At 46.6% G+C, this 12,165-nt stretch overlaps 3 protein-coding genes across 5 annotated transcripts in view; all 3 read left to right on the plus strand.

Moving 5' to 3' along the window:
- Window positions 1–423: 423 nt before the first annotated feature.
- fads6 (fatty acid desaturase 6) lies at window positions 424–4,532 on the plus strand. Of its 3 annotated transcripts, none has more exons than XM_017034538.2 (6): window positions 424–697; window positions 2,165–2,331; window positions 2,563–2,743; window positions 2,921–3,108; window positions 3,221–3,400; window positions 3,709–4,532. In XM_017034538.2, exons 1-6 carry the CDS (start codon window positions 571–573, stop codon window positions 3,856–3,858), a joined length of 993 nt encoding a protein of 330 aa, XP_016890027.1. In that variant the 5' UTR covers window positions 424–570; the 3' UTR covers window positions 3,859–4,532. The 3 variants fall into 3 exon arrangements, with proteins under 3 accessions (XP_016890027.1, XP_008313166.1, XP_024913640.1); XM_008314944.3 differs by having other exon boundaries at window positions 429–745; XM_025057872.1 differs by lacking the exon at window positions 424–697 and adding an exon at window positions 1,922–1,983 and having other exon boundaries at window positions 2,076–2,331.
- Window positions 4,533–4,653: 121 nt separating this feature from the next.
- On the plus strand, window positions 4,654–10,709 carry trim16 (tripartite motif containing 16). Its single transcript, XM_008315189.3, has 6 exons — window positions 4,654–5,865; window positions 8,277–8,372; window positions 8,880–9,113; window positions 9,352–9,523; window positions 9,703–9,798; window positions 9,882–10,709. The coding sequence occupies exons 1-6, from the start codon at window positions 5,236–5,238 to the stop codon at window positions 10,478–10,480; spliced, it is 1,827 nt and encodes a 608-aa protein (XP_008313411.1). The 5' UTR covers window positions 4,654–5,235; the 3' UTR covers window positions 10,481–10,709.
- Window positions 10,710–10,790: 81 nt separating this feature from the next.
- Window positions 10,791–12,165, plus strand: part of tvp23b (trans-golgi network vesicle protein 23 homolog B (S. cerevisiae)) — a 2,753-nt gene continuing 1,378 nt past the window's right edge. The window contains 3 exon segments of the mRNA XM_008314940.3: window positions 10,791–10,875; window positions 11,859–11,929; window positions 12,111–12,163. Coding sequence (XP_008313162.1) covers window positions 10,864–10,875; window positions 11,859–11,929; window positions 12,111–12,163 — 136 coding nt within the window. The 5' untranslated portion in view covers window positions 10,791–10,863.

Here is a 12,165-nt window from a genome sequence, read left to right on the forward strand (position 1 = left end):
TAAAGACAGTAGAAGAAAGAAGGAGGTAAAACAACAAGGAAAGGTGTGAAGTGAAGATGAAATATAGGACAGGAGAGGAGGAGAGGGAGGGGAGGGTTAAAGTAGAGAGAGGGGATGCAGCAGAAGGGAAAGAAGGAAAAGATGGGGAAGGAGGAATAAGAGGGAGGGTGGGATGAATGATTCTTGTTTCTGACACCAAGAAACAAGAGAGCAGTGAAGAACATAAAGAATGTATGAGAGCAGGAAGGACAAGGAGGAGTCAGAGAGAGGAGCTGCCCCTGCTGCTGCTCCTTAGGTTTTTATCTTCTTCAAATACTTCAACTCCTGCAGCAAAGCTGAAGAGGAGTCAGCTGACCAGAGGAAGAGGAGGAGAGGAACAAGGAAGAGATAAAGGAAGAGGTGTGTCCTTCAGGGGGCGGAGCTTCACCATGAACACAAACATTTTTTCAACTTGGACTTTAGCCTCTGAGCTGAGGAGCAGCTGCAGCAACTGCAGGAACTGCAGAGGAGGAGAAGTGAGGAGGTGAAATAAAGGACATAGTAGAGGAGAGAGGAGAAGGAGGTCAGGCCATGAAGGTGAACAAGGTGAAGACTGCAGGAGGAGGTGCAGAGGAGGAGCAGGAGGAGACCCTGATGACAGAGCTGAACAGACTGGTGCAGGAGACACTGACGAGGAGCAGCTGGTGGGAGAGGAGGGGTGAGGACTGCTGCATCCTGGGAACAGCCTTCCTCTGTCTGCCACCAGGTAGGAGACGTGGGCACCACGAACACAGGTCCAGTCCAGTGTCCTGGTCTGGTCCAGTCCAGACTTCTGTTGTTTGTTTTTGACAAATTCAAGTTGTCAAGTGTTCTTGTCAGCTGACCACCTGGTTCCTGGACCTGTAGTCCGTGTCCAGGTCTAATCCTGGGATAAGTTGAGTTGTTGAGTTGAGTCCAAGGCTTCAGTAGAACAGAGTGACCTCTGGTTCCGACCTCTGGTAACCTGTGGTTTGGCTTCACTCCAAAATCCAGAACACACACTGACAGGTTGAAGTACACAGACTTTGGTGCCGTGAATCATCGAAGCGTCAGACGTAGGAGTATTTCTGCTGCAGTACTGAGTAGTACTGAGTGAGACATGTAGTACTTCATTTTTAGGTTTTTGTGTGGTTATAAGACGGAGAGTGAATTCAAATGAAGGATGTTGTTTGTTTGATTATACAACAGTTAAGAGTGTGATGGTGGGTGTATGATTGGATGTCTGATGATGATGGACAGACGACCGACCAATGAGAGTCTGTTAAAGAGACACCTGTGAATTTCCTGTTTCAAATCTGTCATTTTGTTGGATCACAGTTTGGTTCACAGTTCTGTTGACTCTGTCCAAACATCAAACCTAACACTGAGCCCTCAGTAGACTCAGGGTTACCATGGTTACCATGGTTACCATTGAACCGTAATGAACTGAACCACAAAGATTTTAAAATTGAACTAAGAATAACGAGGACTTGGACCCTGTCATTACAGGTACAGTCAGAGGGACTTTGTTCTCAGCTTCTTAAAAACAGTTCTAAGCACTAAACAGTGAAAGTGCAGCTAATGATCTGCTGACTTATCACCATGACATGTTCTGCTTTTTCAGTACTAGAGACAGTTCCATGATCATCCAGACCCTCGGTCCTCAGCATCAGACTCTGAACAACATGGCCGCATTCCATTCGTGTTCTCAGAGCAGGTCATATCTGTCACAGAACTGTTTTGTGTTCCAGTAAACATCAAAGTGTTGCCTCAGTAACGTTGGTGTAATTAGAAACCCTCTGATGTAACAGGACCAGGAACTCCCTGTAAACTGAGACACTGACGTCTCCTGATCCAGTCCACACCAGTCCACACCAGTCCAGGATCAGGTTTCTGTCCACACTTAGTGCTGCTGAGCCTGTGGTTCTGTGTCAGAAACAAAATGTTTTTGTCCTCTGTGATGTCCTGGTCCTCTCTGGTGTCCTGGTCCTCTGTGAGTCCTCTGTGATGTCCTGAGGTTTCTGTCCACACTTAGTGCTGCTGAGCCTGTGGTTCTGTGTCAGAAACAAAATGTTTTTGTCCTCTGTGATGTCCTGGTCCTCTCTGGTGTCCTGGTCCTCTGTAGAGCTCAGACCCATGACCATGTTCCTCCTCTCCTTTCTTACAGCCTTCCTGCTGCTCTCCTCCACCCATCTCACCTGGTTTTTAGTCGGCGTCATGCTGATGGGTGTGGCCCACGCCGTCATCACCATCAAAGGGACACATCTGGCCAGTCATGGGGCGCTGAGCGAGTCGCCCACCTGGGCCAAGTTCTGGGCTGTCTTCTTCATCGAGGTGATGAACAACAGATAGGACAGAATAGGGAGGAGGGATAAGGAGAGAAGTAGGTAGGTGGAGTTGGTAGGATACATGGGTAGGATGTGGCTGTGTTGGTAGATAACTAGGTAGGTTGGTTAATGTAAAGGGAGGTTACTGTTGTCAACCTTCAGTGTGACATCATCGCACCAGGTGAGCCGGGACCAGTACTGATCATGATTCCTGTGTCCTCTGGTCTGATGTGCACAGATCTGTGGGTCTTTCTCGGCGCGGGCCGGTGTCCAGGGTCACATCAAGATGCATCACGCCCACACCAACATCATCGGACTGGGAGACTCCAGCGTGTGGAAGGTTCCATTCCTGTCTCGAACCATCTACCTGTTCTTCGCCCCTCTGGCCGTTCCCATCATCACTCCTCTGGTGGCATTCGGTGAGACACCATCGCCTAGTTCCAGACTTTACCTGAGACTCAGACACAGACCTGGGTAGATAAGGGACCAGTTAGACCAGATGTACCGTCTGGTCAGTAGATACAACAGAACATCTCCTCGGGTTCTCCTCTGACCCTGGCTCCATCACTGTGACTGGTTCTCTGGTCTTTCTGTAGCCCACCTCAGAGGTCACTCTCTGGGCCTCATCTTCAGGACTGCCCTCACGGTGTCACTGGGTCTGTACTCACAGTACTGGCTCCTGGTCCATGTTTCTGGGTTCAGGTCTCCCCTCAGCGCCCTGTTCTGTATGCTGGTCTGCAGGGCCATGTTCGCTGTGCCCTACATCCACGTCAACATCTTCCAGGTGAGAAACAATTCATGAAATCACCAGGAAACTCAAAGGTACCAGTGGTTTCTGGTTGGAGACCAGCTGGACCAGCTGACGGCAGTTCTGACCAGACTGAGTGTCTTTCCAGCACATCGGTCTGGCCATGTTCTCTCCCAGCAGGCGGCCCAAACGGATCCAGCAGATGAGTCACGGGGTCTTGAACTTACCCCGGAACTTGGTTCTGGACTGGATCTTTGGACACTCTCTGATCAGCTGCCACGTGGAGCATCATCTCTTCCCCTTCCTGTCGGACCACATGTGTCTGAAGGTGAACAGAACTCTTCTTTGTACCGTTCACCTTGTTTAATGCACACAAAAATCCCATGGTTCATGGTGCATCAAACAAAGGACACACACAAGGCTCTTCTTCAACAAGGGTCTTTATGACCACCCTTTGCTGCCACCTTTTGGAAAATGTAATTATTCTGCCTATTGCTGTTGCAAATAAGGACGAAGACAAGTTTTTAGCAGTAAATAAATATTAGTTTTTTAGACCAATAAAAACATTAATCGGTTGTGAATCACTGATTTAATGATTATTTTTCTCTCTACATCTCCCATCATCGCCCCCTGCAGGTGAAACCCATCGTATCCAAATACCTGCTTGAAAAGCAGTTTCCGTACCACGAGGACTCCTACTGGTCCCGCCTTCGCTTCTTCTTCAGTCGGTACCAGGAGCTCATGGTGTTTGCCCCGCCCATCACAGAGCTGGTGGGCGGACAGTGAGTGACGACGGACTTTGCTGAAGCCGCTGCTGAACCGACGTGGAGTCTGTAAAGAAGGTTCAAATGGTTCCAGTGAGAGAAAGAACTGATAGCTGCACTGATGTCAGTCATTATTCTGTTTACTTTACAGCACAAACTAAAACAACACCAATCCGAGTCACAGTTGTGAAGCTAAATTAGCATAGCACAAAAAACATCCTGTCCTGGTACTGATTGTTGAACAAAAGTTCAACCTGTTTCAACCTGAAAGCACTTTACTGCATATTTACTTTTAATTTACGACAGTGTGATAAGTCATGAACGCTATGACACTTAATGATTTTATAGTTTTTATCTTTGTTTTCTTGACAACGTCATCTGACTGACAGGGACAAAGACACTGTAGCCTGATTAGCTCCGATCACGTTAGCATTTAATCTAAACTACTCATAGACACTGTGTGTTATTAGTCAGACTTTAGCCCCTGTTGCTAAATGTTATCTTTTTAAAGTAAATGTTTAATTTCCTCAGTCCTTTATGGATTTTCTTTTCTATTTTTTTAATGTGATTTAATGTCACCCCTGGAGTTTACATTATGTAATTAAAATACATTACTCAGTTTTTCATGTCCATTTACCTTCAACTTCGTTGTACCCCCGTGTTACAATGACAATAAAAGCTACTCTTTGGTTAACAGTTAAATGGTCGATATTATCCACTAGGTGTCACTAAATACCTTCATATCGAATCTTTCGCTTCTTTGAAGACATGGCGCATTTTCAAAACTATAATACAACAGGAAAAACAGTTCTGTCCATGACATGAGACCTCCTGACTTCCAGTCAGCTGACCATGAGTCCTAACCCTTGAAGACCCAGGTGTGGACCTGATCATTCAAACTGAGAAGGAGCCGTCTTAAGGCCATTTGGTCTAATTATGTGGTGCAGACTCTGGGCCACAAAACTAGATCTAATGCAGAACAGGTATGTGGTCCATCAACATCTGTGAACCAGGTGATCAGGGGTTTTTTTGTGTGTGGAAAATGAAGAACAGAAAGTCACTACAGTGAGTTCCACAGCCGAATGTTTCTGTGCTCGGAGGCTTCAGGACGTGGAGGAAGTCAGTTCAGAGGCAGAAACAGAAGAATTGTGAGGAGTTTCACTTCATGATGACAGGCCGTGTGGGAATGCAACTCTACACCTCCCTGCTCCTCCTCTGTAGCAGGAGCTCCACCCACTGGAGCAGGGATTGTCTGAGATCTGAAGGTGGGTGGAGTCCATCTGGACTGAAACTCTCTGAGGCCCCTGCTGCATCATCAGCTGGGGTGTGGCCTCCGAACTGATCCAGGAACTGGCAGAAGCTGCAGAGCCAGTTGTTGAGTGGAAGACCAGCAGGAGACATGGCCGACACTGAGGGAGCAGCTCCTTCAGCAGCAGCAGGAGGTCCGAGCCCTGAGTCCACCACAGAACCACAGACACAGCTGTGCTCCATCTGCTCAGGTGAGTCCAGCCCAGACCAGCTGGCCTCCTGTGGTCACCTGGTCTGCAGCTCCTGCCTCCAGGACAAGACTCAAGTCTGCCCTGAGTGTCAGCAGAGTCAGGACCAACCTCAGCCTGAGGAGAATGGACCAGAAAGTCCAGCTCCAGCAGCCAACGGGAACCAGGACCCTGAAGAGAAGAAGGATGAGGAGATGAAGACGGAGGTGGTGGAGGAGGAACCCCTGGGTCCAGATGATGTGGTGTGTGACTCCTGTATCGAGAACCCCCGCAGGGCCCTCAAGTCCTGCCTCGTCTGCCTGGTGTCCTACTGCGAGGCCCACCTGAGGCCACACCTGGAGAACCCTAAGTTCCAGACCCACCGTCTGGTGGAGCCTCTGAGGGACATCGAGAGGAGGACCTGCGAGAGCCACAAGTGGCCCCTGGAGATCTTCTGCTGCGCCGACGACTGCTGTATCTGCCAGGACTGTGTGAGCGAGGACCACGCAGGTCACAAGACCATCCTGGTGCTGGAAGCCCGGAGTAAGATCGAGGTAAGGAACTTTTTCACTGATGAAACTTTAAAAAAAAAAGACTGTCGATCTTGGAGAACCTCCTGAAGTCAGTGGACACGTCAATGTTCTCTGTGAGGGTCATAGTTCAGAGAAGTTTCCATTAGTTCACCAGAAGAAGTTTCTGAGTCTCCTCAAAGTTTCCTGGCTCCAAACAGAGCTGTTCTTAAATGTTGTGGTTCAAGTATTTGTAGACCTCAGATCTGCAGTACTGACATTTACAGCCCAAAAAGACCGGGCCTTGAACCTGGAGGTCTCTGGAACATTCTGATATGGGTCCAATAATCCTTTCAATCCCCTCCTCTCTGCTGCTGTCACGTTTAGAAGAAGAGACTGTGTAAATTTAGCANCCCCCACCCACCCCTCGTCCCCTCCACCACTGCAGCACAGACACCTGTGAAATGACCTCAGCGGTTCCTGATCAAACACCCGAACCTAGAATGTCTGGTCTCCTGCTGTGATGAACAATCTTACGGTGACCCAGAACGTGGGCCTCCAGTCTCGTCTGTCTCTGTTCCAGACAGGTCCAGGTCCAGGTCCTGGTCCAGAACATTCCAGCCCAGATCTGAGTCCACACCTGTTATTTACTCAGTCAGTCTCACAGCTCAAAGTGTTTCATAAGAACAAGAGCAAACATGAAGGAACAGTCAGTGATGCGTTCACTGACCTGCAGGAAAACTAGCTTTAAAATGAAGCTGGTTCTGCTAGAGAGGAAATGAATGAATGTGGCTCATTTCCTTAGAACTGATAGCAGCAAAGAGCTATAACAACACAGAAGACAATGGAGTCCATGGACTTCCTGTTCCACTTTTTTTCAAAGAACTTCTCCCACAGAAGACAAACCAGTTCTAGTTCCAACAAACTCCCGTGGGTGGCTGTAACACTGAAGCCTAAATCCCACTGCCTCTACAATTAGCTAACTTATATTCCTATAAACACTTATATTAAAATAATGTAAATAAATTCAAATGACAATGTAGTATCCAGCACCACTTTTTTCAGAATAATATCTAAATATCTCACACTGTAGTAATTCCGAGGAGACTTGGCTAACGGCTAACGGCTTAGCTAAGCTAATTCGTGGATATTTTTTCACTGTTTGCCTCCTCCATTTGTTTTTGGTTAAACTGTCACTACTTTTTCTCTGGCACTATTTTAGTCTTTTATTTATTCATTTATTCATGCAGTGACATTTAGCTTTGTTCAGTTGAACTCATTTCTGCGTGACTTTGAATGAACATTTAGCTACTGTTTAAACCTGTAACAAAATCTATTTTAACTTCAAACCTCCTCTGTCTGAAAGAAGTCTATCAGCTGTCAGGGTCTCGACCTGTAGGGCATCCACATAGATATTTGCCCCTGTTGGAGCAAAGCTGAACCTTCATCCTGTCAGCGGCTGACTTTTCCTGGATGATGTTCCTGTAGAAAACCCAAGTTCAGGTCCAGAGTCGTCTGGACCTGCCCAGGAATTCAGATCGAAAAGAAAACAAGTCGCTGCCTTCACAGCCCCAGAGCTGTAGATGAGTCATCAGAGAGGTCACATGACTATGCTCTTCATCAGCTGAGATGGTGAAGACCAGACAGGTCCAGTCAATGTCAGTGTGAAGCCCAGATCTACAGAACACACGTGTGTTGACAGGACACAGGGGGAGACAACAGAGAGGGGAGGGGGGGACAAACGGTTCAGATACAGACAGTCCAGTCACAACTGGAGTGAGGCGTAAAAAACAACATCTTTAACAACGACTTCAGAGTCCGGTCTGATCTGGAACAGGTCTGAAGTGCTAATACTACAGTAGTACTTTATAATAATACTCCATGGTTGGTGTCAAAGCAGTGGAGGCAGGAGACAGGCAGAGATGGAGGGAGATGATGTGCTGTGGCGCCACCTAAGGGTAAGATGAAGACAGTGAAGAAGGGTCAGTGGAGGTTCTCCCCCGTTCCACTGACTGACAGACTGGGATTATTTTTATTTTTAAGTGTTATCCTGCTGGTGTTTCCGTCACATGACTCTTGGTGGTGGTGTCACTGAACTTCCTGCTCCACTTCTTTATCCAACCACAGAGTGCCAATCTCTAATTGCTAACATCCCACTTCTAATCTGTGATAATTTACATCTAAACTATAATCTCTACCTTTTTATGTCCACCTCTAATCTCTAATCTCTAATCTCTAATCTCTAATCCAACATTGACTGTGAACCAGCAGCAGCTCTGATGTTTGACTACAGCGAACGTGATCTCAGAGGACAACTGAGAACCGTGTGTACTTTGTCATGTAGCTGTGAGGACTTGACATATTTCCAGGATTACAGTGTCTGCTGCGGTTCCTGTTCCTGAGGTCCGTCTGGGTGGAGACTGTGGTCTGACCTTCCCTCTGTTCTTCTCTGTCAGGGGGAGCTGAAGGACAAGCAGAAGGAGATGGTGAAGACGGTGACGGCCGCTGAGAATGCCATCAACAAACTGCAGCTCAACACCGTCTCCATAGAGGTGACTACAGACAGAATGACTCACAGCCGTTAGACCACACCCACCTCTCCAACCACAATGGTCAGGCCTCTGTCAGGGTTTCACCGTGGTCCATAGTCCTACCATGGTTCTGTACTTGTAGTACTTTCTTGTTATTTATAGTTTTCAGGCTGTTTCTTTTTTTTTTTTTTGTTTATAGATTTATTTGCATTTTCAGGCTGATTTTACACATTTATTGTTGAGCTTTAATTCTTTATTTTTTACTTTTTCTTTCGCTCATACATTTGTTTCGGTCACATGACTTTGTCGGTGACTCAGTGTTTTTTTCGGGCTAAGAATCTTCATACCTACATTACTGGTCTTTGAGAATGTGAGTCAGCAGACAGGATTCCCATGAGTGTGGGAGGAGGGTGTTTCCTGAGGGTGGAGGAGAAGCAGTGCCATGATGTCACTCTCACGGCGTTCCTCAGCTGCTGACTCTGTCCTGGTTCCTCAGTGTCAAGACAATAAACAGTTCTGCCCCTGCAGCAATCGGTGACGGAGGTACGGGCTGTGATCGAGTCCCAGTTCCAGCAGCTCCAGGCCATGGTGGAGCGGGCCCAGAGGGAGGTGACGGAGATCCTGGAGGCTGAGGAGAAGCAGGCCCTGCGGCAGGCCGAGGGAATCCGGGTCCACCTGGAGCAGAGGTGCACAGAGCTGAAGAAGACCCAGGCCCAGGTGGAGAAGATCTCCAGGAACAAGAACGACGTGGATTTCTTGCAGGTACTAACAAGGTTTCTGATGGTCCAGGTCTGGGATCATCTCAGTCTAAACATTCAGACACCACAACATTCTCCAGGGAACACTGAGCTGTTCTGACTCAGCTGTTCTGCTCAGATGCGTTCCTTAGTTTTCACTGTTCTTTGCTGTCAAAGCTCAGAAACTCTGATGACATCATAAAAGGTGAAGATGAAGTTGAAAAACCTTCATGTTCTGTGACTGTGGTGTTCTTGTTCTGCAGGAATACTCCGAGTGGAAAAAAGAATCCACAGATATTTCCCTGCCTGGAGTTTACATCGGCCTGATGGACTGTCTGAATTCCTTCAGCCGCGTCATCGTGGACTCAACGCAGGAGCTCTGCTCCACCATCGAGTCGTCATACATCGAAAAAGTCAAAGAGACCTGCAAGAATGGTGAGAGGGAGGAGAGGGAGGAGAGGGAGGCGGCGGTCACTGCTTCATCAGAGCGAGTTCACACTTGTCTGAAATATTCTGCTCATGTGTCACTGCTGCAGTAGAGAAACTGGAAAAATGAAAGAGATGTTACTGTTGGAGTGTAAATGTAAAACTGTGGGTTTTTTCTGTCATTTCAGAAAAAATGGGAATAAAAACTACAGTTCAGGCCATCGTCGCTGCCAAAGAGAACATGTCAATACCACAGCCAAAGACACACACCGACTTCCTCAAGTGTAAGAGTCAGTGTGCGTGTGTTTGTGTGTGTGTGTGTATTTATTATACTCTATTAACACGTACTGTCATGCATTTCCACCAGATGGCGCCCAGATGAGTTTTGACGCAGACACAGCTCACAAATTCCTGCGTCTGACTGAGGAAAACAGAAAGGTGACAAACACCACACCTTGGCAGCATCCGTATCCAGACGTACCAGAGAGATTCGAGAACTGGCGTCAAGTTCTGGCGTCCGACAGCCTCTACCTGGGTCGCCACTATTTTGAGGCAGACATCAGTGGTGAGGGGACCCATGTGGGCATAACCTACAAGAGCATCGATCGTAAAGGCAGCGAGAGCAACAGCTGCATCACAGGAAACAACTTCTCCTGGTGCCTGCAGTGGAACGGACGAACCTTCTCCGCCTGGCACAGCGGCGTCGAGACGCCACTCAGTGCTGAGAAGTTCTCACGAATCGGTGTATACGTGGACTACACAGGAGGCCTGCTGGCCTTCTATGGTGTGAATGATGAGGTCACGCTCATCCATGAGTACCAGGCCGAGTTCCTGGAGCCTCTGTACCCGGCCTTCTGGCTCTCCAAGAAAGAGAACGTTGTGGCCCTGGTGGCACCGGGAGAACCTTTACGTCTGAAGAGCCCCTCACCTCCGACCTCACCGGCCAACGGAACAGTGATTCCATGAAACGGCACCAAAAAGTCTGTTTGTTGTATGATCTGTGTCATATAAAATATAAGAGACGGGTGTGCATGAAAACAAAGAACAAATCACCATGGTAACGGTGTTTACTTTTCTTTAACCAGTGTCACTGTTTAAATGTTGTTGGTGGGAACTCAAGCTGTTACTGTACTCTTCATCAGACTGTGAATTATTTTCTTAATAAAATATAATAAACTTGACTCTTTTTCCCAAATAAACGTCAATATGGCTTTCTCTAACTTCACAGTTTATTTTATTTTATATTTTTGAGTTGGCGTTAACGTAGCCCTTTTTGGTCACGTGTTTCCTGTGACGTGTCCCTGGTAGCACGTAAGCCGGAAGTAAGGAGACTCCGCTGACATTTCAACATGATGACAGACGTAAGTGGTGTTGTTTTTATCTAATCTAATAAATAACTTAAGTTCTGAACGGTATTTTTAATGAAACTCCAGTCTTTAGTTCGACTTCGGGTTCAGAGCTGTGCCGTAATGTTGCTAAGCGTTTCAGCCTGCTATCTCCAGTACGGTAGCTGTTGGCATCGTTAGCTTTGCCCGAGCACTAACATCGTTAAAACGCAACACAGAAGCTGTAGAGAAGATTCACAGCCACTGCTGTTGTCTCTGTGACTGTTGTTGTTCATCTGTCACAGTGACATCGTTTACACTTTGACTTAACAACACTTTGTGTGTGTTTACCGATGAAGGACATCATAAACCGCAATATAAACCACGTAATGTGTATTTAATGTGTGAGGTGTTTTATTTATTTGTTCACGCATTAAACAGAAAGCTACGTGCATTAAATGTTGCGTACGATGAGTTCTTTTTCTCACATCAAATGCTAAGCAACGCTAGCATTAGCTTTAGCTCGTCATCTCCATGATAAAAACCTCTAACTGAGGAGCAACTGGCAGACTTTTATTTCCAACCTTTGGCTTGTTTATTGATTGGAGCTGAGCAGTAGCAGTAGGTTCTTTGTTAGTAACTAAAAAAAGTGTCATTTTACTCTGCTACCTTTTCAAATGTCCTTTTCCTCGGTATTTATCCAAGTTTATTGATTTTTGACAAACCTCAGCCGTTTTAATCTTTAGTTTTAGCTATCAGCTATGTTCGACAGTAGCATAATATAACAAATAGAACACTGTTCAACAGATGCGAAGGAGAAACGTTGCTGTTGTTGTGTGTGTATGTACAATGGCAATGGAACTCTGAAACTGAAAGACACACACACTATCCCCATGATAATGTTGTTGTTGCACACTTCAGAGAAACATGACCTGCGACCAAGTCAGTTGTAAACAAATGATTATTTTTAGAGTTAGTTTCTTTCCCTGAGGATTGAACTTCTTCCGGTTCTGTCCCAGGACCCCAACGATGAGGACGTGTCTCTGTTCGACGCAGAGGACGAAGCAGGGAAAAAGTCCAAGAATCTGAAGTGAGTTCAGCAGCTGAAATAAAAAACAGAGACTGAAGAAGATATCGAGAAAAACACAAGTTTAAATATACAAAAATATTGTTTGAATTTTGTTAAATAATAAAAGCCCCAAGCTGTTATGAACAACATAACCAAACACGTCTTTTTTAATTTTTGATGTTGTTGATTGTAATCCCCTCAGTAGACACCCGGTGGCGTCATTCTTCCACCTCTTCTTCAGAGTCAGTGGTGTCCTG

The sequence above is a fragment of the Cynoglossus semilaevis genome, chromosome 8 (assembly GCF_000523025.1).
Source record: "Cynoglossus semilaevis isolate Cse_v1.0 chromosome 8, Cse_v1.0, whole genome shotgun sequence".
In the NCBI taxonomy this organism is placed as follows: Eukaryota; Metazoa; Chordata; class Actinopteri; order Pleuronectiformes; family Cynoglossidae; genus Cynoglossus; species Cynoglossus semilaevis.

Excerpts from the sequence above, each read along its gene's own strand:
- fads6 (XM_008314944.3), top strand. The coding sequence starts at position 571 with ATGAAGGTGAACAAGGTGAAGACTGCAGGAGGAGGTGCAGAGGAGGAG. Across the intron at positions 746-2,164 it reads CTTCCTCTGTCTGCCACCAG|CCTTCCTGCTGCTCTCCTCC; the intron begins GTAGGAGACGTG and ends CCTTTCTTACAG. Across the intron at positions 3,109-3,220 it reads TCCACGTCAACATCTTCCAG|CACATCGGTCTGGCCATGTT; the intron begins GTGAGAAACAAT and ends GTGTCTTTCCAG.
- trim16 (XM_008315189.3), top strand. The coding sequence starts at position 5,236 with ATGGCCGACACTGAGGGAGCAGCTCCTTCAGCAGCAGCAGGAGGTCCG. Across the intron at positions 8,373-8,879 it reads TCAACACCGTCTCCATAGAG|CAATCGGTGACGGAGGTACG; the intron begins GTGACTACAGAC and ends CTGCCCCTGCAG. Across the intron at positions 9,114-9,351 it reads ACGACGTGGATTTCTTGCAG|GAATACTCCGAGTGGAAAAA; the intron begins GTACTAACAAGG and ends CTTGTTCTGCAG.